The 26108-nt window shown below is 38.1% G+C and overlaps 1 protein-coding gene across 19 annotated transcripts in view; it reads left to right on the top strand.

Moving 5' to 3' along the window:
• The window catches only part of CEP128 (centrosomal protein 128), a 554311-nt gene that overhangs the window by 336344 nt on the left and 191859 nt on the right, over positions 1–26108 (top strand). The window contains exon 19 of one of the 19 annotated variants that reach the window (XM_064292821.1): positions 21031–22413. The exons of the other annotated variants lie outside the window; for them this stretch is intronic. Within the exon in view, the coding sequence (XP_064148891.1) occupies positions 21031–21098 (68 nt within the window). The 3' untranslated portion in view covers positions 21099–22413. Of the gene's footprint in view, positions 1–21030; positions 22414–26108 lie in introns of those variants that run through there. 19 annotated transcript variants of the gene reach the window in all.

Raw genomic sequence — 26108 nt, 5'->3', positions numbered from 1 at the left:
GCTTTTGGTCCAGTCCAGTCCATTTGAGCTGACCTTCCATGTATTGAGTGTTGTCCTTCCCTTCACCTAAAGCAGTTCTTTTAAAATGCATATTTTTAACCTCATCCCTAATAGATGCCCATTGTGTTGTTCCAGGATGGAACTCTGGAGTCCACTGTTGAAGCCACCCAGGCATTCCCAGTGGACTTGGCCTGGGGACCATACTTAAGGAAGGGGTTGCATTTTCTTTATGCTGCAGAGATTCAGAGCTCCTGCTTCTTCTCCTTCTTTATCGCTTTGTCTCATTCATTTACTTCTCGTTTTTTTCACCAGGCTTGAGTTTTCTCATATTGTAGTAACATCTTTATTTCTTTCAGGCTTAATTTTTCAGCTGATTTAATCTTTCATGCTCTCTGGATATGGTGTCCTTTGTTATAAGCCAGAAATTAGGGACTTAATATTTTTTCCCCTCCACTTTTTACCTTTATCACCTGTTGCTGTCTAGTCAATTCCTGCTAATAGCGACCCTACAGGGCAAAGTAGGACTGCCCCACAGGGTTTCCAAGGAGTGGCTGGTGAATTTGAACTGCTGACCTTTTGGTTAGCAGCCAACCCTCGCTCTGGTCGCGTAGTGGTGAAGAGCTCGCTGCTAACTGAAAGGTCAACAGTTCAAATTCACCAGCTGCTCTTTGGAAACCCTATGGGACAGTTCTACTCTGTCCTGTAGGGTAGCTATGAGTCAGAATGGACCCGATGGCAATGGATTTACCTCTACCAGAGAGATCAGATATCAGGTAAAACGAGAGATTTTAGATGACCTCCGAGACAAATGTAATGCCTGCTGGCTCTTTCTGTATCTGTAGGTTGGGGAAAGTGAGACCCACAGTCCTTTATGTTTGCCTTTGGAGTCCACTTGCCTCACTCGTCCGCCTTATTTTTCTCCCCAGTTTCCATACATTTTCAGGAAGCAACTACAACATTCTTCCTGCTTGCCAGGCCTCTTCTTCCACAAGTACTTAGAAACTTTATAATTAAAGCTTTTCTTCTCCTTACTTTTGCTGCTAAGGTGTTTAATGTCAGTATTTTCTACTTCCTTATATCTGTTGGATTCACCCATGCTCCATTGATCCAAACTCCTTTAAAACTCTTTCCTGGAAATTCTAAGCCATGATGGAAACCCACATGGCACTATTTACAGTAAACTTGCTTATATTTTTGTTCCCTACTAGCTGAAATTAGATTTTCCCTTTCATCCCCACAAAAATCATAAGGTCCTAAAAACAAGTAGTCTGTTGTCTATTTCTCTTTAAACCATTAATACTTCATATAATTTCACACATAAACTAATATTTAATAAATGAACAGATGAACTTCTATCACTGTGATGTCATTCACTTTTTTAAAAGTGTACACATCTGTAGATATTCTACAGATTTTATTAATTAATATATCAGCATACTTTTTATTTTTGTCTATATATCTTATGATCTCTTAGGAAAAAGTTGAAATAGAAGTTTAATAAAGTAAGTGAACTGAGGCAAAGGAGGATTAGGAATATTAGTTTAGTGCATCCATTATTGTTGATAACTTAAAATCATAATTTAGACTTTGACTTATAATGGTATATTAGTTGCAACCTATAATGAAGTCTCTTTCAACATTCCACCAAAATTTCTATCAAGCCACTTACCAAAACAAAAATAATTAGCACAAGTGTTAAAAACCAAGACGAAAAGGCAATCTAATGCCAGAATCTACAATTATACTCCACTAATGGAGCCCTGGTGGCGCAATGGTTAAGCGTTTGGCGGCTAACCAAAAGGTCAGCAGTTTGAATCCACCAGCTGCTCTTTGGAAACCTATGGGGCAGTTCTCCCCTGTCCTATAGGGTTGCTATGAGTCAGAATTGATTCAATGGCAGTGGGTTTGAGTTTCGTTTGGTTAAAGGAGCCCTGGTGGCTTAATGTTTAAAGCTTGGCTACTAACCAAAAGATCGACAGTTCAAATATACCAGGCACTCCTTGGAAATGCTATGTGGCACTTCTGCTCTATCCTATAGGCTCACTATGAGTTGGAATTGACTCAGTGGTAACAGGTTTGGTTTTCGGGTTTTTAAAGGAGCCGTGGTGGCACCATGGTTAAAGCACTTGGCTGCTAACTGAAAGGTTGACAGTTTGAACCTACCAGCTCCTTTCAGGAGAAAGATGTAGCAGTCTGCTTCTGTAAATATTACAGCCTTGGAAACCCTATGGGGCAGTTCTTCTATGTCCTTTAGGGTCACTATGAGTTGGAATCAACTCGATGGCAATGGGTTTGGTTTTTTGGTTTGGAAACTGGATTGGGGAAAATCTAATCAGGCTTCATTTCATAAACAGAGATCCCCTGAAAGAGGTAGATAGACTCTTGTGCTTACCCCCCAGCTTTGCTCCAGGCTCAAGAGACCCAAGTTCTTCAGCAACCTCTAAACTGGCCATCTCTTACTCCGCAAAGTTGCCGCTAAGTTTTGAGGTGACTGTATTTCTGTATCCATTTGGAAGCAGTGGGTTCCAGAAAATAATTCATCAGGGCATAGGGGTGAATTGGTTGTGACAATTTGCATATTCTGACCTTTTCTCAACAGCACAGCCTGGAAGAATACTGGAATTAATTAAAGTTGGAAATTATCATTTTCTGTATACTCTGTCTGTTTAGTGGATCTGAGAACCAAGCAGTGGGATTAGGAGCAATATCCACCTCAGACAAACTACATTATGTTATTGAATGCCTGCAAAACGTTATCAGTTAGCCCTGGAGCAGAGAACATCAACTGATCCTTTAACACAGGGTTTCTCAGCATCACTGAAATTTTGGACTGTATAATTCTTTGTTTGGGGAGGATGTCTTATGCATCTTGGCCTCTACCCAGTAGGTGCCAATAACACACTCCCTATATCACCACCACCCCTAGTTGTGACATTCAAAAATGTCTTTAGATATTGCCAAATGTCCCCCCACTCCCAGGGATAAAACTGCCCCCAGTTGAGAACCATCGCAATGCTAGGTCTCAAAAGGGGAGTATTTGAGTCTTGATAGCTATTGCCTTATTTAAGGATTGGTAAAGGGGAAGAAAATCAATATAGGGCCTATCTTTAAAATACTGTAGCTCAAAGGAAAGGAAGTACTACCTGAAGACTCAGAGGAAAAGCACATCTTTGAAAATGATGTACTTCAAGTTCTAGGAAAAAAAAAAAATTAGGCTATTTGATGTACTCAACAGAATGCAAGGCCCTCAAATGAGGAGAGGGGAATTGAGAGTGGGAGGAAGAACAGGATTAGTAAATTATACAGAAAGAACTGGCTGAGAATCACAATAGCAAATTGGAATGAAAACGTCAGAAAGAAGCATATTTTAAGGAAAGTTTTGCATATTTTTTTGAAGCTGATGACACATAGTGTTGGTTAGGGGTAGGGGTATTAACACATGCATTCTTAAACCTACCATATAATCTTTCTATAATACAAATTTCCTGTATACATGAAAAGCTTTATAAATGAAAGCACCCTTTGGCTCAGCATTCTACTTCTAAGAAATTGCTCATAGAAAAAATTTAAAATGTGTGCAAAGATTTATATAAATTGGCATTAATCTCAGTGCTATTTATGATAATAAAAAAGTGAAATCAATATAAATGGCCAGAATAGAGAATGTCGAATAAATTATGGTCCATGTAAGTCATGCCTGGAAGTAGTAGGCACTCGGTAATACTTGGCGAATACATTTATGAATGAATTTAATGGAATAATATGCATCAATTTCCAGTGATAATGCTGAGGACTATTTAATGATAAAAGTGAATATTCACATTTGAAAACAGCAGGTTACACTGGAAGTATAGTATAATCCCATTTTGGTAAAACTATAATATATATATACATAAGAGATTGAGGAAAAATATACATCATACTATTAATTAAAAATAGATTCCACTGCTGATTTAAAAGACTTGTGTGTTTTGATCAGTCTGGACATCACCTGAATCTTTAATAGCCACTGTGCACTGCTAATTCCATGCTTTTGTTTACATTTTTATGTTTTCCTGGAATACATTTTCTCTCAACTCATTTCCCCAGTCATTGCTATTTTAATTTCTTTCTACATTAAGTGCCCAATTCAAAGGCTTCCTTCTATATAATATTGCCTTAATCAACCCATGAAATAATAATACCTCCTAAATACTGTAATTATTGCCATTTTTACTACTCATTTAGAATTACTGTATGCTGCCAATTTCTTGTCTCATTTCTTCTATTAGATTATTAGTTCCTTGATGGCAAAAGTCATTTTTAAACAATCTACGATACTTGAATATGTTTCTGTAAAATATAAATACTAGTTAACATTTATTGAAGTATTGGGGTTTTAGTTTGGGGATGAAACCCATTTTTAAAAGTAAATCCATTTGGAAATGTACCCATATCCTATCTCCGCCACTTCCATATTTATTGTAAACTGGGTAAAGCAGTTTTATATTTATATATATTTAGTTCATGAAGTCATAGCTCATTAGAGTCAAAAGGAACTTAGTTAATTTTTTTTTTAATTAACTTTTATTAAGCTTCAAGTGAACATTTACAATTCCAATCAGTCTGTCACATGTAAGTTTACATACATCTTACTCCCTTCTCCCACTTGCTCTCCCCCTATTGAGTCAGTCCTTTCAGTCTCTCGTTTCGTGCCAATTTTGCCATCTTCCCTCTCTCTCTATCTTCCCATCCCCCCTCCAGTCAAGAGTTGCCAACACACTCTCCAGTGTCTACCTGATTTAATTAGCTCACTCTTCATCAGCATCTCCCCCCCCCCCCCCCAGCTGACCAGTCCCTTCCTTTCATGTCTGATGAGTTGTCTTCGGGAATGGTTCCTGTCCTGTGCCAACAGAAGGTCTGGGGAGCATTGCCGCCGGGATTCCTCTAGTCACAGTCAGACCATTAAGTATGGTCTTTTTATGAGAATTTGGGGTCTGTATCCCACTGATCTGCTCCCTCAGGAGTTCTCTGTTGTGCTCCCTGACAGGACAGTCATCGATTGTGGCCGGGCACCAACTAGTTCTTCTGGTCTCAGGATGATGTAAGTCTCTGGTTCAAGTGGCCCTTTCTGTCTCTTGGGTTCTTAGTTGTTGTGTGACCTTGGTGTTCTTCATTTTCCTTTGCTCCAGGTGGGTTGAGACCAATTGATGCATCTTAGATGGCCGCTTGTTAGCATTTAGGACCCCAGACGCCACCTTTCAAAGTGGGATGCAGAATGTTTTCATAATAGAATTATTTTGCCAATTGACTTAGAAGTTCCCTCAAACCATGTTCCCCAGACCTCAGCCCCTGCTCTGCTGACCTTTGAAGCATTCATTTTATCCCGGAAACCTCTTTGCTTTTAGTCCAGTCCAATTGGGCTGACCTTCCTTGTATTGAGTGTTGTCTTTCCCTTCACCCAAAGCAGTTCTTATCTACTGATTGATCAATAAAAAACCCTCTCCCTCCCTCCCTCCCTCCCCCCTTTGTAACCACAAAAGTGTGTGTTCTTCTCAGTTTTTACTATTTCTCAAGATCTTATAATAGTGGTCTTATACAATATTTGTCCTTTTGCCTCTGACTCATTTCGCTCAGCATAATGCCTTCCAGATTCCTCCATGTTATGAAATGTTTCAGAGATTCGTCACTGTTCTTTATCGATGCGTAGTATTCCATTGTGTGAATATACCACAATTTATTTACCCATTCATCTGTTGACGGACGCCTTGGTTGCTTCCAGCTTTTTGCTATTGTAAACAGAGCTGCAATAAACATGGGTGTGCATATATCTGTTTGTGTGAAGGCTCTTGTATCTCTAGGGTATATTCCGAGGAGTGGGATTTCTGGGTTGTATGGTAGTTCTATTTCTAACTGTTTAAGATAACGCCAGATGGATTTCCAAAGTGGTTGTACCATTTTACATTCCCACCAGCAGTGTATGAGAGTTCCAATCTCTCCGCAGCCTCTCCAACATTTATTATTTTGTGTTTTTTGGATTAATGCCAGTCTAGTTGGTGTGAGATGGAATCTCATCGTAGTTTTAATTTGCATTTCTCTAATGGCTAATGATCGGGAGCATTTTCTCATGTATCTGTTGGCTGCCTGAATATCTTCTTTAGTGAAGTGTGTGTTCGTATCCTTTGCCCACTTCTTGATTGGGTTGTTTGTCTTTTTGTGGTTGAGTTTTGACAGAATCATGTAGATTTTAGAGATCAGGTGCTGGTCTGAGATGTCATAGCTGAATATTCTTTCCCAGTCTGTAGGTGGTCTTTTTACTCTTTTGGTGAAGTCTTTAGATGAGCATAGGTGTTTGATTTTTAGGAGCTCCCAGTTATCTGGTTTCTCTTCATCATTTTTGGTAATGTTTTGTATTCTGTTTATGCCCTGTATTAGGGCTCCTAGGGTTGTCCCTATTTTTTCTTCCATGATCTTTATGGTTTTAGTCTTTATGTTTAGGTCTTTGATCCACTTGGAGTTAGTTTTTGTGCATGGTGTGAGGTATGGGTCCTGTTTCATTCTTTTGCAAATGGATATCCAGTTATGCCAGCACCATTTGTTAAAAAGACTCTCTTTTTCCCAATTAACTGACACTGGTCCTTTGTCAAATATCAGCTGCTCATACATGGATGGATTTATATCTAGGTTCTCAATTCTGTTCCATTGGTCTATGTGCCTGTTGTTGTACCAGTACCAGGCTGTTTTGACCACTGTAGCTGTATAATAGCTTCTGAAATCAGGTAGAGTGAGGCCTCCCACTTTCTTCTTCTTTTTCAGTAATGCTTTGCTTATCCGGGGGTTCTTTCCCTTCCATATGAAATTGGTGATTTGTTTCTCTCTCCCCTTAAAATATGACATTGGAATTTGGATCGGAAGTGCGTTAAATGTATAGATGGCTTTTGGAATTGACATTTTTACTATGTTAAGTCTTCCTATCCATGAGCAGGGTATGTTTTTCCACTTAAGTATGTCCTTTTGAATTTCTTGTAGTAGAGCTTTGTAGTTTTCTTTGTATAGGTCTTTTACATCCTTGGTAAGATTTATTCCTAAGTATTTTATCTTCTTGGGGGCTGCTGTGAATGGTATTGATTTGGTTATTTCCTCTTCGGTGTTCTTTTTTTGATGTAGAGGAATCCAAGTGACTTTTGTATGTTTATTTTATAACCTGAGACTCTGCCAAACTCTTCTATTAGTTTCAGTAGTTTTCTGGAGGATTCCTTAGGGTTTTCTGTGTATACGATCATGTCATCTGCAAATAGTGATAGCTTTACTTCTTCCTTGCCAATCCGGATACCCTTTATTTCTTTGTCTAGCCTAATTGCCCTGGCTAGGACTTCAAGTACGATGTTGAATAAGAGTGGTGATAAAGGGCATCCTTGTCTGGTTCCCGTTCTCAAGGGAAATGCTTTCAGGTTCTCTCCATTTAGAGTGATATTGGCTGTTGGCTTTGCATAGATGCCCTTTATTATGTTGAGGAATTTTCCTTCAATTCCTATTTTGGTAAGAGTTTTTATCATAAATGGGTGTTGAACTTTGTCAAATGCCTTTTCTGCATCTATTGATAAGGTCATGTGGTTTTTATCTTTTGTTTTATTTATGTGATGGATTACATTAATGGTTTTTCTGATATTAAACCAGCCTTGCATACCTGGTATAAATCCCACTTGATCAGGGTGAATTATTTTTTTGATGTGTTGTTGGATTCTATTGGCTAGAATTTTGTTGAGGATTTTTGCATCTATGTTCATGAGGGATATAGGTCTATAATTTTCTTTTTTTGTAATGTCTTTACCTGGTTTTGGTATCAGGGAGATGGTGGCTTCATAGAATGAGTTGGGTAGTATTCCGTCTTTTTCTATGCTTTGAAATACCTTCAGTAGTAGTGGTGTTAAGTCTTCTCTGAAGGTTTGGTAGAACTCTGCAGTGAAGCCGTCCGGGCTAGGACTTTTTTTTGTTGGAAGTTTTTTGATTACCGTTTCAATCTCTTTTTTTGTTATGGGTCTATTTAGTTGTTCTACTTCTGAATGTGTTAGTTTAGGTAGGTAGTGTTTTTCCAAGAATTTATCCATTTCTTCTAGGTTTTCAAATTGGTTAGAGTACAATTTTTCATAGTAATCTGAAATGATTCTTTTAATTTCATTTGGCTCTGTTGTGATGTGGTCCTTCTCGTTTCTTATTCGGGTTATTTGTTTCCTTTCCTGTTTTTCTTTAGTCAGTCTAGCCAATGGTTTATCAATTTTGTTAATTTTTTCAAAGAACCAGCTTTTGTTAATTCTTTCAATTGTTTTTCTGTTCTCTAATTCATTTAGTTCAGCTCTAATTTTTATTATTTGTTTTCTTCTGGTGCCTGATGGGTTCTTTTGTTGCTCACTTTCTATTTGTTCAAGTTTTCGGGACAGTTCTCTGATTTTGGCTCTTTCTTCTTTTTGTATGTGTGCATTTATCGATATAAATTGGCCTCTGAGCACTGCTTTTGCTGTGTCCCAGAGGTTTTGATAGGAAGTATTTTCATTCTCGTTGCTTTCTAAGAATTTCCTTATTCCCTCCTTGATGTCTTCTATAACCCAGTCTTTTTTCAGAAGGGTATTGTTCATTTTCCAAGTATTTGATTTCTTTTCCCTAGTTTTTCTCTTATTGATTTCTAGTTTCATTGCGTTGTGGTCTGAGAAGATGCTTTGTAATATTTCGATGTTTTGGACCCTGCAAAGATTTGTTTTATGACCTAATATGTGGTCTATTCTAGAGAATGTTCCATGTGCACTAGAAAAAAAAGTATATTTTGTAGCAGTTGGGTGGAGAGTTCTGTATAAGTCAATGAGGTCAAGTTGGTTGATTGTTGGAAGTAGTAAGTAGGTGTTCCATGTCTCTATTGAGCTTCTTACTGGATGTCCTGTCCTTCTCCGAAAGTGGTGTGTTGAAGTCTCCTAGTATAAATGTGGAGGTGTCTATCTCAGTTGTCAGTTCTGTTAAAATTTGATTTATGTATCTTGGAGCCCTGTCATTGGGTGCATAAATATTTAATATGGTTATGTCTTCCTCATCAATTGTCCCTTTTATCATTATATAGTGTCCTTCTTTATCCTTTGCTGCGGATTTAAGTCTAAAGTCTATTTTGTCAGAAATTAATATTGCTACTCCTCTTCTTTTTTGCTTATTATTTGCTTGATATATTTTTTTCCATCCTTTGAGTTTTAGTTTGTTTGTGTCTCTAAGTCTAAGGTGTGTCTCTTGTAGGCAGCATATAGATGGATCGTGTTTCTTTATCCAGTCCATGACTCTCTGTCTCTTTATTGGTGCATTTAGTCCATTTACATTCAGCATAATTATAGATAAATAAGTTTTTAGTGCTGTCATTTTGATGCCTTTTCATGTGTGTTGTTGGCCATTTCATTTTTCCACATACTTTTTTGTGCTGAGACGTTTTTCTTAGTAGATTGTGAGATCCTCATTTTCATAATGTTTAACTTTATGTTTGTTGAGTCGTTACGTTTTTCTTGGCTTTTTTCTTGAGTTATGGAATTGATATTCCTTTTTGTGGTTACCTTATTATTTACCCCTATTTTTCTAAGTAAAAACCTAACTTGTATCGTTCTATATCGCCTTGTATCACTCTCCATCTGGCAGTTCAATGCCTGCTATATTTAGTCCCTCTTTTTGATTATTATGCTCATTTATCTATTGATTTCCATGATTTCCTGTTATGTGTATTATTTTGTTTATTTATTTATTTTTTAGAATGAATCTTAATTTGTTTGTTTTTGTGCTTTCCCTATTTTAGTTGCGTTGATATCAGGACGTTCTGTTTTGTGACCCTGTATTGTGCTGGTACCTGATATTAATGGTCATCAGGCCAAACAATCTCCTTTAGCATTTCTTGTAGTCTTGGTTTAGTTTTTGCAAATTCTCTAAACTTGTGTTTATCTGTAAATATCTTAATTTCTCCTTCATATTTCAGAGAGAGTTTTGCTGGATATATGATCCTTGGTTGGCAGTTTTTCTCCTTCAGTGCTCTGTATACGTCGTCCCATTCCCTTCTTGCCTGCATGGTTTCTGCTGAGTAGTCTGAACTTATTCTTATTGATTCTTCCTTGAAGGAAACCTTTCTTTTCTCCCTGGCTGCTTTTAAAATTTTCTGTTTGTCTTTGGTTTTGGCAAGTTTGATGATAATATGTCTTGGTGTTTTTCTTTTTGGATCAATCTTAAATGGGGTTCGATGAGCATCTTGGATAGATATCCTTTCGTCTTTCATGATGTCAGGGAAGTTTTGTGTCAGGAGTTCTTCAACTATTTTCTCTGTGTTTTCTGTCCCCCTTCCCTGTTCTGGGACTCCAATCACTCGCAAGTTATCCTTCTTGATAGATTCCCACATGATTCTTAGGGTTTCTTTATTTTTTTTAATTCTTTTATCTGATTTTTTTTCAGCTATGTTGATGTTAATTCCCTGGTCCTCCAGATGTCCCAGTCTACATTCTAATTGCTCGAGTCTGCTCCTCTGACTTCCTATTGCGTTGTCTAATTCTGTAATTTTATTGTTAATCTTTTGGATTTCTACATGCTGTCTCTCTAGGGATTCTTGCAACTTATTAATTTTTCCACTACGTTCTTGAATAATCTTTTTGAGTTCTTCAACAGTTTTATCAGTGTGTTCCTTGGCTTTTTCTGCAGTTAGCCTAATTTCATTTGTGATGTCTTTAAGCATTCTGTAAATTAGTTTTTTATATTCTGTATCTGATAATTCCAGGATTGTATCTTCATTTGGGAAAGATTTTGATTCTTTTGTTTGGGGGGTTGGAGAATCTGTCATGGTATTCTTCTTTATGTGGTTTGATATGGACTGCTGTCTCCGAGCCATCACTGGGAAACTAGTTTTTCCAGAAAATCCGCTGGTACGCTGGCTCCTGGCTCTGAAGACAATCGCTGTCTCCCCGTATTTGTTTGTTCTCCGTCTCTAAATCTGTGTTTGTTGTTCAGAGTTCGTAGATTGTTATGTATGTGATAGATTCACTTGTTTTTCCGAGTCTTTGTTGCAAGAGGGATCCGCAGTAGCGTCCACCTAGTCTGCCATCTTGGCCCCGCCCCCCAGGAACTTAGTTAATTTTTTAATTTATTGTTGAGGAATCAGAAATGTGGAGTGTTTCCATCATCTGGGCCACATCACAAAGGTAGAGTTGTAGTATGTCTTATTTTTCAGCTTTTGTATTCTTTCTTCAACACTATATTATTGCTCTCGCACTTTTACTGAGTGGAATAGGATTTGATTTTCTCCCAGAAAATGAATTATTGCTTAGAAAATGAAAATTGATATTTTAAGAATATATTATTGAAAATGTTCCATTTTGTTAAAATAACCCCTATAACCCATTGCCATCAAGTCCTACAGTGGGAGCTATATATATGCTATTGTGCCTTTTTTAAAAAATCTTTATTATCTAATTAATTCACATGAAACTTTAACTAAAGGGCAGTTGTTATGACTCAAATCCTTTTCCTTTCCAATGACTTTAATTTTATAGAAACATATAACAGTTAATTACCTTAAAGCAGGGTTTTATATTTGTACTGTTGCACTGAATTTAAATACTAACAAAAGAGTATAATATTAATAGTGATTATCACTAATCACTTCCTTGATATTTGAACTTTGCTTTCTCACTATTTTGTATCAGTGAGATTTCTAAGAAATTCAACAGTATCTTTTTTTTTTTTTTGAACATCAGGAACAAATAATGCAGGAAATATGCAGACAAAACAAAGTGGACTACATATATCTTCCTTCACAGTATGACACACCTGTTTGTTTTACTTCTTTTGCCATAACTTGCTTTTGTAGGTCCCACCCTGTCATTAAAACTCTTTTTCCTTTCACCATAAGTATTTTGTGGAGTCCCCACTGCTTCTCTGCATATACCCCTGTCTAGGCAGTAACATGTAAATCCTGGTGGCGTAGTGGTTAAGTGCTACTGCTGCCAACCAAAAGGTCAGCAGTTTGAATCCATCAGGCGCTCCTTGGAAACTCTATGGGGCAGTTCTACTCTGTCCTATAGGGTTGCTATCAGTTGGGATTGACTCAGTGGCAATGCGTTTGGTTTTTTTTTTTTTTTTTAATCAATAACACTTGGTATATTAGTTTCCTAGAGCTGGTGTCACAAAGTACCATAAACTGAATGGCTTAAAACAACAGAAATTTATTTTCTCAGAGTTCTGGAGGTCAAAAGTCTGAAATCAAGGTATCAAGAGAATTGGTTCCTTCCAGAGGCTCTGAGAAATAATCCATTCCTAGCCTGTCTTCAACTTCTGTCGGTTGCCAGCAGTGCTTGGTGTTACCTTGGCTTGTAACTGCATCACTCCGTTCTCTGCCACTGTCTTCACATGGTCTTCTCCCTGTGTGTCTTTGTGTGTGTGTCCAAATCTCTCTGTCCTTTCTTTTATAAAATCACCAGTCCTTGGATTTAGGACTCACCATACATTTTACCTATAGATCCTTACCTAACCCTATTTCTAAATAAGGTCACATTCTGAGGTTCTGGATGGACATGAATTTTTGAGGGATACGGTTTGACCCACTGCGTATAGTGTGAGCCAGACACTGTGCTCCTTTACTGGAACTGTGTTAATTTTTGCGATGTGTTGCTGCTCCTACCAGGCTTTGCTGCCTCTGTTGAAGGCCATTGCCCCTTTGGCTGCATATTGTTGCCTTTCACATACTGCCACAAATTGTTAACCCCAATTGCTAAACTGGGGTGTGCCCCACATTTACTGAAGCCTCCCAACTTTTCTGATGACTACTATAGTGCCTGCCAGCTGCTGTTACTGATGGTACAGCTGCCATCTCCCACAGGGCCCTGTCTTCCCTAATGGCACCACTGTGGATGCACTGGAAATGCGTGGTATTAAACAACATTCGTTTTTAGTTTATCCGCTTAAATAGGATCTAAAGCAGTATCGCTTGACCGCTTGCCCTATTCCATTTGACTTTAAGAGATTTTAATGATTTTAGTGAACTGTTTCTTTTAAGTTTTATTTAAATCAATCAATCAATCTCTCTATGTCCTAAGGAAATTGATCTCTCTGCTTGATTTTTGTACTGGCAATAAATCCTAGTTACATATTCCGCATTGTACTAAGAATTACTCATTTTCTTTAATGCTAAGGTCTTACTGCTGGGCAAAGTTTGACCCCTCTTTTCATAGGATGGGTTTTTTTCTAGGAAGCACCTCCTTCTTTCCAGCAAGCTGGTTCTAGGCAGGCTCCTCTCTACCTACTGCCCAAATCCATGGGCTGATATGAATCCTAGCAGTTTGCAGCTTAATTTCAAGTTGGGGTCAGCTTTCTATCTCTTTATATTTCTACCACCAGAAACATGTAAATAGAATTAAATTATGTTGCTATGTGGCTGTGTTAAATATTTACAGTAGAGCTTTCTTTCACTGTTGAGATAAATGCTGTTGAAAACCAAACCCAAACCCATTGTCATTGAGTCGATTCTGATAGCGATCCTATAGGACAGAGTAGAACTGCCCCCCATAGAATTTCCAAGGAGCACCTGATGGATTCAAACTGCTGAACTTTTTGTTAGCAGCTGTAGCACTTAACCACTATGCCATCAGGGTTTCCTGTTGAGTAGGAAGAAAATATCATTTTTTGACCTTTTAATAGTATATTTGTATTAGACCCAGAAAGTACTCTTTTTAGCAGCCGTAAATACTTTAAATATTTGTTTTAAATTATAAAGAATTTTAACTCAACAGATACTTATTCTATGCATACTTAGCACCAAGTATTGTACCAGACTTGAGGAAGAAGGTGGAAAGACAGGCTTTCTACCCTTGACAGGGCACACAGTCTAAAGCAGAGAAATAGAATCAAATAATGACAATATACCATCAACGGTTTCTGCCTGAAGCATGGGGTACTGCGGAAGATGGCATTTGATAAAGCTGAAAAAACAGGTATGGGCCAAGTAGAAAAAGCACTTGGGCCCCATGGTAAGAACATATAACATTAGCCTTTGAGCAACAGGAAACTACGGGTATTTTTTTACATTTAGGGGAGTCATATAAAAATTCAATTAAAAGCACAAATCTAAATGCACAGCCACAATAGAGAAGAGAAATGATGAGGAGCTAAGGTAAAATTAGGGTAGTTATACAAAAGGGGCAAACGCTGGAGTTATGCAGATGGTAGATGGCCCGGGGACTGTTAATAATTGGTTCTGGGTGCAGGGAGTGGGGGAAACGTGCAGAATGACTCACAGGTTGCTACCTTGGCTCTCTGGGTGGGTGATGGTACCATTAACTTAGATACAGACTACAAAAAAAAGAGAACTGAACTTTCAAATTTATGTTTATGGAGAGCCATTGTATAATGCAGTTTAATTTTTATAATAACAGCCCTTCATAATAGCTAGGAATCAGTTCTCAAAGAACGTAAATAATTGAGGTTCTCTAACTAGTCAGTGACAGAGCTAGGTATTTTCTCTAGCACCAAAACTCATGCTTTTAGATATTTTTTGGGGGGAGGGGGACGGGAGGGGAAGAGAGATACCAAATTCAGACTTTAGATGTTTTGTTTGAGGTTAACTTATGATATCTAGGTCAAGACTTATAATTGGCAATTGGAATTTGTAATTTAAGCTCAGAAAAGGGATGGGCTCTTTTGTTAGGGCCAATTTGAGAGTTGTTTACATATGGGCACTTGTTAAAACCAGATTCATATTTGTAATTCTCCAGAGGCTGAGTATGGAGTGAGAAAAGAAGAGGGCCTTAGATGGAACCCTGGGGAGCATCAACATTTACCAAAAACCCAAACCCATTGCTGTCAAGTTGATTCTGACTCAGCAAGCCTATAGGAGAGAGTATAACTGCCCCATAAGGTTTCCAGGGAGCGCCTGGTAGATTCAAACTGCTGACCTTTTGGTTAGCAGCCGTAGCTCTTAACCACTACGCCACCAGGGTTCCCATCAACATTTAAGGGGATGGAAAAAGAAGTAGAAGCATGAAAGCTAGGACTTAAAACAGATATTTGTATACCAATGTTCATTGTCGCGTTATTCACAATAGCCAAAGTAGCCATTTGGATAAACGAAATGTACAAAATGTTATATATGTATAGATACATAACAGAGAAATGAAAGAGAAATGAAGTCCTGATGCTATGCCTTGAAAACATGGTGAATGAAATTTCAAACACTTAAGGACAATTATTGTATAGTTCTACTTATATGAAATATCCAGAGTAGGCAAATGCATAGAAATCAGTTTATTAGTAGTTTTAGGGGAAGGTGGAAGGAAGACATGAAGGGCGGGGGGAGTATTGCTTAAGGGATACAAAGTTTTTGTTAAGGGTGATGAAAAAATTTGGAAATGGATAGTGGCGACTGATGCACAACATGGTGAATTAGTATCACTGTATTTTACACATAAAAATCACTGAAATGGCAAGTGTTTTGTAATATATATTTCAAAACATTTAAATACATATATTTCAAAACAATGTAAATTAAATAAAAAAGCAGAACCAGGAAAGTATGCAGAGAAGTGAAAGGTCAGAAAGATAAAAGAAGGGGGAATACTGTGAAAATTATTTCACAACTGAAAAGTCACATTAGGTTAGGTAAGTCATTTAAAATGTCCATTGGACTCATAAGTTGGAAGAGAATTGGTAGTGCTTTTAAGAAGAAGGGGGAGCCCCTGTACAGTAGCTTGAAGAATTAATAGAAGATGAAGTAGTGAAAATAATGAATATACTGCCCTCCATATGTGAATGTAATAGTCTTCACCCACTAGTAATAGTCTATGAATTTCTTTTAACCAATAATGATGATGGATTTAAAAAATGACGTACTTTATATCTTAGAGAAGAAAGAGAAGGGTACTTCTTATATAACTGAAGTAAATTTGGCCTTATTTGCTCTGTGATCTAGCCAGTTGAACTAACTAATCACAGAGAGATCACATTTGGAATAAATTCTGTTACTGTAAATATCCTTTCAAAGTAAAAACAGCAGTGTTTCCATATTCCAAAAGACCATGGTTAGAAACAATGCTTTGTTATTGAGGTTGCTATAAATTTCATGCAGTGAGTGCTTTCTTTGGTCTCAGTCCATGGAAAAGTCACTTTCTATAAGAAAGAACTTGATTATGTGTTGTTTGCTTTTGTAGTTGGAGAGACTGAGTTACACTTAGTTCTTTGTTCTTTAGTCCTAACAGTGCCTAATAATCACGGGTCAGCTCTTCTCACCTATTCCAATTTTAGAGCATAACCCTCCATCAAAACACACTATTGCTCCTTATAAAATTATAATCCTAGTCAAAGGAATGAGAAAATTTGCATTCTGTCCCCAGCTTGCCTTCTTTACCCTACAAGTTAAAGATTAGTCACTATAGAAAGATGGTACTCAGTTTTTTCTAAGACATTCAAACTAAGAATATGATTTCCAGTAGTGTGTTAATTTTAGACAAATTGTATTAGAATAAAAGAACTTGGGTGGTCTCTAGATTTTATTATAAGGATCTAGCAAATTTCAACAATAAGTATATTTGAGAAGAACATAGAATACCGTATTATCTTTTAATTATAATAGAGACAATGAGTTTCCTTCAAACACGCATTGCTGGGGAGAATGCCAGTTGTCTTAAACATGTATTTTACTCTCTTCTCCCCCATTCTTTATTTGAATTGTATGTAAATACCCATTTTGCTGTCAGTGGAACATATTGGTGTTTCTTGCTTCAGCAGTTCTCTTTTGGTAACTTATCCCATATGTTTGTTAGCCTTTGCATAAAATTGTTTTGTCTGAACTCAGCTCCTGAACCATATCTTGTATGTGTCTGCCAGAATGAGGACTATTTGAATTATTTCTGTACAGTAACTTCATAATCAAAAAAAATTCAGTTATCTGAAGGTAAAATGAGTTCAAATATCATTCACAGAAGTAGATAAAAAAGGATAATTTTAACATAGATTTGATTCTTTGGTTGGATACCATAGTCTTACTAAGTCCACTCCACTGACAAATTGAGCTGCAGAACACCACAGGGAGCATAGCCATACATGGATTAGAGTTAGAGGGCTACATCCCATAATTTTCCCTCTCATCTCAATGTTCAGAGCTACCCTATAATGAAATGAAATGAAAAGTAAGACTTTGTTTTTCACCCTGTAAGTAGATTTGAAATAGGCATTGACTTCAGAAGATGCTGAAATAAAGGGACTATTGGAGTTGAAATACTGAGTCTTGGATGAATTCAAAGATAGTATTTCAAATGTTGGGAACCACCGTTTTCATTCACCTATGTTCAGACTACTTAATCTCATAAAGCTAGTAAGCAAGATAATATTAGGTACTTATTTACTTACATTCAATAATTCATTCATCAATTATTTATTAAGTTCCTATTATGATGCTAGTTATTGTCTCTGCCCTCTTGGGGCTTACTATCTCACTGTGGAAGGGGCAAGAGACATCATAAAAATTTCAGATGGTATGATAAGTGATATGGAGAAAAAGCAGTGTAGAGAAGTAGAGGTTATCTAGGAGGGTGCAAATTTTAGATTGGGTGGTCAAGTAAGGCCTCTGTGATAATGTGACAGTGGAGCAAACATCAGGAGGAAAGGGCACAGCCCTGTGGACAGCTGGATGGAGAGTGTTCCAGGTCTTTTGTGCCAACCTTGAGCTTGGTGCACAGTTTGAGGGACACCAAGAAATATTAAACACCAAATTACTTCTGTGGGATATTTAGAGAAATAAATCAATGGGTATAAAAGTTCCAGATTCCTATCCTAAGTGAGATTATTGACACTTAAGAGTGAAGGCCAGAGGGGATAACTGAATTATCTAAAGCCACTTAACTCAGGAAAGAAGTGGAGAAAAGGGGAACTGCAATCTGCTTCACCAAATGAACATCTACTGAGGTGCGGTGAACTCTTAAGTTGAAGAGGCATGTGTTTGGTAGTTTAGGAAAATGCATCTAGAATTGGTATGCAGAATGTATTAGAGGAGAGAAATACTGGAACAATCATACCCTAGAGGACAGTAGTCAAGGATTTGACAGTACCTGCATTCATTCAACAAATATTTATTTCGCCTACTCTCTGTCAGGCTCTGGGTTGAGAGCTTGTAACAGAATACTAAGCAAAAATGAGACACTGTCTCTACATTCGTGGAGTTTGCCATCTGGTTGGGGATGTGATATTAATCCAAAGATTATGCAAATTGTTGTCGTTGTTGCCATTGACTTGGCTCTGACTCATAGGGACCGTATGTATAACAGAAGGAAATGTTATCTGATCCTATGCCATCTTCATGATTATTGTTAAGTTTGAATCTATTGCTGTGTTTGAGTCAATCCATATCACTGATTTATTTTCACTGATCCTCTACCAAACATGATGCTCTTTTCTAGTCATTGTCATTCCTGATGATATGTCCAAAGTAAGCGAGCCAAAGTCTTGCCATTCTCACTTCTAAGGCACATTCTGCTGCATTTCTTCTTAAACTGACTTATTCACTCTTTTCGTAGTCTATGGTTTATTCTTTGCCACGCCATAGTTTGAATGCATCACTTTTTCTTCTTTCTTTTTTATTATCCACCTCTCACATGCATATAAGATGACCGGAAAGACCATGGCTTGGGTCTGTGTCTGCTTCCATCCTCACATTTCCTTCTCTAACTCTTGACCCTTCTGACTCCCTCTTCCGCTTTTGAAGACTTTTCTGATTACAGCAGTAGTCTGTGTCTCAAATTTGTAGACTTAAAATGTGTCCTAATTGTTTCAGTGAGGTTACTCTCATTTCCTAAAAGAATTAATATTAGAAAATAAGGTCTTCTAAAAGAATTAGGAGTCCCTGGGTGGTGCACCCAGTTAATGTGCTTGGCTGTTAACTGAAGGGTTGGAGGTTCAAGCTCACCCAGAGGCACCTGGGAAAACTCAGAATAAAGGCCGGGTGATCTGCCTCCAAAGAATCAACCACTGAAAACCATATGGAGCACAGTTCTACTTTGACACATGTGGAGTAGCCGGGAGTCAGAGTCAACTTGCTGACAACTTTATTATTCTTTTTACTGATTATATCGGGCCTACCCAGAAAATCCAGGATTATCTCCCTATTTTAAAATCGACTGAGTAACAGCCTTAAATCCATCTGCAACGTTAATTCCTGCTCGTAATGTAACCTACATATTCACAGGTTCCTGAGTTTAGGATATGGACATCTTTGGGGGGCTATTATTCTGTCTACCATTGCTATGATAGGCCATGTTAAGAATTTTTATTTATTCTAAGAGGACTGTTATTCCATTGCAGGGTTTTAAGCAGACTGATGGTATATGGTCAGATTTGCATTTTGAAAAAATGATTCTGACTCCGCTGTCATGAAGAGTTGGGGGCAAAAATGAATTTGGGGAGGCCACATTGGAAATTATTTTAGTCTTATGAAAAAATAGAGTAGTGTTAATGGAAATGGTGAGACACAGATGGATTTGAGAGTTTAAATCCGAGGGACCTGGTGATTGGTCATTGATGAGAGGTTCATTTTTGGTATGCTTATTAGTTTCCTAGGACTACTGTAGCAAATTACCACAGACAGTATACTTTACACAATAGTACTGGATACTAGAAGTCAGAATTCAGGGTGTTGGCAGGGCCAAGCTCTCTCCAAAGGCTCTAGGAGAACATACTTTCCTGTCTCTCCCAGCTTCTGGTAGCCCCAGGTGTTCTTGGTGTCTTAGTTATCTAGTGCAGCTGTAACAGAAATATCCCAAGTAGATAGCTTTAACAAACAGACATTTATCCTCTCACAATTTGGGAGGCTAGAAGTCCAAATTCAAGGCACCAGCTCCAGGGGAGGGCTTTCTCTCTCTGCTCTAGGGGAAGGTCCTTGTCATTAGTCTTCTCCTGGGTATAGGAGTTTCTCAGTGCAGGGACCACAGGTCCAAAGGACCCACTTCACTCTTGGCTCTTCTTTCTTGGTGGTAAGCAGTGCTTCTCCTGTCTGCTCGCTTCTCTCTTTCATATCTCAAAAGAGATTGACTCTAATCCTGAAGATTGAGTCCTGCCTTATTAATATAACTGCCTCTAATCCTGCCTTATTAACATAACAGAGGTAAGGATTTACAACGCACAGTATAATCACATTAGATCACAAAGTTGTGGACTATCACACAACACTGGAAATCATGGCCTAGCCAAGTTGACATACATTTTGGGGACACAATTGAATCTATAACACTTGGCTTGTGGTAGTGTAACTCCAATCTCTACCTCAGTTTTCACGTGGTTATCTTTACTTTATGTCTCCTCTTCTCGTAAGGATACCAGTCGTAAAGAGATTAGGGTCCACTCTAATGACCTTATCTTAACTAATTACTCCTGTGATGACCTTAAAAGGTCATGTTCTCTGGTATTGGGGTTAAGATTTCAACATATTTTTTGGGGGGGGGCACAGTTTAACCCATAACAACATATAAAATTAAGACACTGTGGTGCTATTTACTGGGAGAGAACACTAGAAGAAAAACTGCTTCTGGGGGAGAGTGTCATGTTGTGTTTGTGCAGAGCCTAGAGACACTGATACCAAACCAAAACCAAACCCATTGGCCGTCTAGTCATTTCCAACTCAGAGCGAACCTATAGGACAGACTAGAATTGCCCTATAGAGTTTCCAAGGAGCAACTGGTGGATTCGAACTGCCAATGTTTTGGTTAACAGCCGAGCTCTTAACCACTGTACCACCAGGGCTCCGAGAGACATTGATAGCAGGAAGAAAAAAAAAAAAAAAACCTGAAAATAAGAGACATTTTGGAGGAAGGATTGACAAGAGTCGGTAACTGACTGCATATGAGAAATGGAGGAAGGAGGGCTCTGTATCTTTATGCTTACAAAATATAACCTCTGATCCTAGAGAACTGTGATGTTGGGAAGTGTACATGTGGCATGGGATGGGGTGGATGCTAGGCTTGGCCGTAGCGTTCTTAAGTATTTATGAAATATTAACGAGCCATTATTTTTCAGGTTCCATGCAACCATCTAGCAAGCAGTCATTGACTACCATACACTGTGGCTCCCATTCTGTGGAGTAACATCAAAGAGGTATACAATATAGTTACAGCCAGAGATTATTTCAGGAAACAAAAGGACATATTATAAAGCAATAAATAGCAGGAACCCGATAATGCACTTTTAATTTTTCAGGAAGCCCTAGAATTAAAATTCCCTTGCTCACTGATAAATCTGTGTTACTTAAAACAATGATTGATGATGGATTAATTACAGAAAACCTACTTATTATTGTTGTTGTTAGGTGCTGTCGAGTCGGTTCCAACTCATAGCGACCCTATGCACAACAGAACGAAACACTGCCCGGTTCTGCAATCGTTGTTAGGCTTGAGCCCATTGTTGCAGCCACTGTGTCAATCCACCTCGTTGAGAGTCTTCCTCTTTTCCGCTGACCCTGTACTTTGCCAAGCATGATGTCCTTCTCCAGGGACTGATCCCTCCTGACAACATGTCCAAAGTATGTAAGATGCAGTCTTGCCATCCTTACTTCTAAGGAGCATTATAGCTGCACTTCTTGCAAGACAGATTTGTTCGTTCTTTTGGCAGTCCATGGTATATTCAATATTCTTCGCCAACACTACAATTCAAAGGCATCAGTTCTTCTTCATTCTTCCTTATTCATTGTCCAGCTTTCACGTACATATGATGCAATTGAAAATACTATGGCTTGGGTCAGGCACACCTTAGTCTTCAAGGTGACATCTTTGCTTTTCAACGCTTTAAAGAGGTCTTTTGCAGCAGGTTTACTCAGTGCAGTGTGTCTTTTGATTGCTTGAGTGCTGCTTCCATAGCTGTTGATTGTAGATCCAAGTAAAATGAAATCCTTGACAACTTCAATCTTTTCTCCATTTATCATGATGTTGCTTATTGGTCCAGTTGTAAGGATTTTTGTTTTCTTTGAGTTGCAATCCACACTGAAGGCTGTGGTCTCTGATCTTCATTAGTAAATGCTTCAGGGCCTTTTCACTTTCAGCAAGCAAGGTTGTGTCATCTGCATAATGCAGGTTGTTAATGAGTCTTCCTCCAATCCTGATGCCCCGTTCTTCTTCACATAGTCCAGCTTCTTGGATTATTTGCTCAGCATACAGATTGAATAGGTATAGTGAAAGGTTACAACCTTAACGCACACCTTTCCTGACTTTAAACCACTCAGTATCCCTTTGTTCTGTCTGAACAACTGCCTCTTGATCTATGTAAAGGTTCCTCATGAGCACAATTAAGTGTTCTGGAATTACCATTCTTCACAGTTATCCATAATTTGTTATGATCCACACAGTCGAATGCTTTTGCATAGTCAATAAAACACAGGTAAACATCCTTCTGGTATTCTCTGCTTTCAGCCAGGATCCATCTGACATCAGCAGTGATATCCCTGGTTCCACATCCTCTTCCAGAAGCACCCTGCATTTCTGGCAGTTCCCTGTCGATATATTGGTGCAGCCATTTTTGAATGATCTTCAGCAAAATTTTGCTTGCATGTGATATTAATGATATAGTTCTATAGTTTCCTCATTCCATTGGATCACCTTTCTTGGGAATAGGCATAAATATGGATCTCTCCCAGTCAGTTGGCCAGAAACCTATGTTCCATATTTCTTGGTATAGATGAGTGACCACCTCCAGTGCTGCATCCATTTGTTGAAATATCTCAACTGATATTCCATCAGTTCCTGGAGCCTTGTTTTTTGCCAATGCCTTCAGTGCAACTTGGAGTCCTTCCTTCAGTACCATCGGTTCCTGATCATATGCTACCTCTTGAAATGGTTGAACATCGACTAATTCTTTTTGGTATAATGACTCTGTGTATTTCTTCCATCTTCTTTTAATGCTTCCTGCGTCATTTAATATTTTCCCCCACAGAATCCTTCACTACTGCAACTTGAGGCTTGAGTTTTTTCCTCAGTTCTTTCAGCTTGAGAAATGGCAAGCATGTTCTTCCCTTTTGGTTTTCTATCTCCAGCCAATTGCACGTCATTATGATATTTTACTTTGTCTTCTCAAGTCACTGTTTGAAATCTTCTGTTCAGTTCTTTTACTTCATTTCTTCCTTTTGCTTTAGCTGTTTGATGTTCGTAAGCAAGTTTCAGAGTCTCCTCTGACATTCTTCTTGGTCTTTTCTTTCTTTCCTGTCTTTTCAATGACTTCTTGCTTCCTTCATCTATGATGTCCTTGATGTCATTCCACAACTTGTCTGGTCTTCAGTCACTAGTGTTCAGTGCGTCAAATCTGTTCTTGAAATGGTCTCTAAATTCAGGTGGGATATACTCAAGGTCATATTTTGGCTCTTGTGGACTTGCTCTGATTTTCTTCAGTTTCAGCTTGAACTTGCATATGAGCAATTGATGATCTGTTCCACGGTCAGCCCCTGGCCTTGTTCTGACTGATGATATTAAGCTTTTCCATCGTCTCTGTCCACGGATGTAGTCATTTTGATTCCTGTGTGTTGCATCTGGTGAGGTCCATGTGTATAGTTGCTGTTTATGTTGGTGAAAGAAGGTATTTGCAATGAAGAAGTTGTTGGCCTTGCAAAAATTCTATCATTCAATCTTTGGCATTTTTTCTGTCACCAAGGCCATATTTTCCAACTACCGATCCTTCTTTGTTTCCAACTTTCACATTCCAATCACCAGTAACTATCAATGCATCCTGATTGCATGTTCAATCAATTTCAGACTGCATCAGCTGATAAAAATCTTCTATTTCTTCATCTTTGGCCCTAGTGGTTGGTGTGTAAATTTGAATAATAGTTGTATTAACTGATCTTCCTTGTAGGCATACGGATATTATCCTATCACTGACAGCGTTGTACTTCAGGATAGATCTTGAAATGTTCTTTTTGATGATGAATGCAACAGCATTCCTCTTCAAGTTGTCATTCCCAGCATAGTAGACTATGTAATTTTTTGATTCAAAATGGCCAATTACAGTCCATTTCAGCTTACTAATGCCTAGGATTTTGATGTTTATGTGCTTCATTTCATTTTTGACGATTTCCAATTTTTCTGGATTCATACTTCGTACATTCCAGGTTCCAATTATTAATGGAAGTTTGCAGCTGTATCTTCTCATTTTGAGTCATGCCACATCAGAAAATGAAGGTCCTGAAAGCTTTACTCCATCCACATCATTAAGGCCAACTCTACTTTGAGGAGGCAGCTCTTTCCCAGTCACTCTTTTGAGTGCCTTCTAACCTAGGGGGCCCGTCTTCCAGCACTATATCAGGCAATGTTCTGCTGCTATTCATAAGGTTTTCATTGGCTAATGCTTTTCTGTAGTAGACTGCCAGGTCCTTCTTCCTAGTCTGTCTTAGCCTGGAAGCTCAGCTGAAAGCTGTTTTCCATGGGTGACCCTCTTTGTATCTGAATACTGGTAACATAGCTTCCAGCATCACAGCAACACAGAAACCTCCACAGTACAACAAACTGACAGACATATGGGGGTTTATAGAAAACCTAATTATAGAAAACCTGTGTTGCATTGTATTCTCTAAATACAATGCTCAGGCACTCTTCTAGCTTCAAAAACTTAAATTTTAGTCTTAGAGACTATATGGTAATTTAATAAGTAAAGTAACAAAGTCATGTTTAGGTGTTGTGGGATGACAGTGAAGAGCCTTTTTTTTTTTTTTTTACTTTAATCAGTGGTCTTGGAATTCTGGGGAAGATGGGATACATAGAAACAGTGATTATGTCAAGTCCCCTGTAATACACTCTGCATTGGATTCAATGTTTCATGTCTATTCTAGATTCAAATCAAAGGGAAATTCAATTAACAGGTGTCTCATTTATAATTGAGTATGTGCTCCAAGGAGAACACTGTAATGAATTTTCATTGACAGACTGAGGGAGTGATCAGAGATGTATGAGATAAAGCCAGGAATATTTCTTTAAGTCTCTTGGAATATAGGCATTAAAGCTAACTAGAATGAGCAAACCAAATAAAGGGATTGATCAGAGGGAACTAGCAATTATGAAAAGAGATATTTTAGAAAATACTAAGTTAGGAATTAGGAGGACTGGTGGCTTGGGAGCAGCGTCATAGTTTAATGGCATAGCAAAAATATTATGGTGAGGGCAGACTGATAAAGCAGGCAGTGGGAAGCCACTGGTGGTTCTTATTTATGAGGAAAAATATTATGAAAATTGAATAAGGGAGATTATTATGGTATCTGCTTTGGGAAGACAGGAGTGGAGAGAAAATGCAGATAAGGGAGTTTGTCTGTTTGAAGGCTTTTGCTGTAATCCAAGAATGAGAAGAATGGACCAAGATGGTAGCTGTGGAAATAGAAAAAAGACACGTAAGTGACTTCCTAAGAGAAGGTGGAAAGGTAGGAGTCAAAGAGAGAGAAATAAACGATAATCAAGATTGTGAGGCTAGCTTGTCTGAACCAGAAAGTAGAAAGAAGTGATTGCCAGGGTAAAGAGAGAATAACAACCTTAGGTTCATTTTCTCAGTTATACCTCTGGAAAAAAATACCTACCAATTTTAACCTGCCCATTGTGAAAATTTAAAATATTGAAATAGGTACATAATCAAAACACTATTTTGCCTTTTTTTCTATATTGATATTATTGCTACTTTCAAATCTTTAGAAACAGTCATATATGTCCTTGCAGAATGTTTTCATTATTTTAAAAATTTCTATTCAGAAATGCCCTTTAGGAATCTCTGGTATCAAAATCCAAGAAGTATTCACAGGAGGAAAACCTTAAAGACTCACTGATACATGAGAATACAGTCAATGTAGAGCAAAAGTTGGGTTTCTGTGAGGAAGCCTTATTCCTCAACAGTTTGTCTTCCATGAAGCAACCTAAGAAGTTCATCTGAAACATCATTATTAGTTATGACCTGCCTGCATTTAAACCTTTCCACAGCTCCCCAGGTCCTGTAGGATAAATAATCTCAGTAATGCACTATGCAGGGTCTTTAGTGATCTGATAAACATCCCCAAAATTCTACCTCGTCTCCTGTCCCTTTCATCTCCAGTTCTTCAGCACAGGAAATTGTTACTTCAGATATTAAGAAATACAAGT

Source organism: Loxodonta africana, chromosome 10, assembly GCF_030014295.1.
Source record: "Loxodonta africana isolate mLoxAfr1 chromosome 10, mLoxAfr1.hap2, whole genome shotgun sequence".
In the NCBI taxonomy this organism is placed as follows: Eukaryota; Metazoa; Chordata; class Mammalia; order Proboscidea; family Elephantidae; genus Loxodonta; species Loxodonta africana.
Note: the sequence above shows the minus strand (reverse complement) of the source record. Positions and strands in the feature narration are given on the sequence as shown.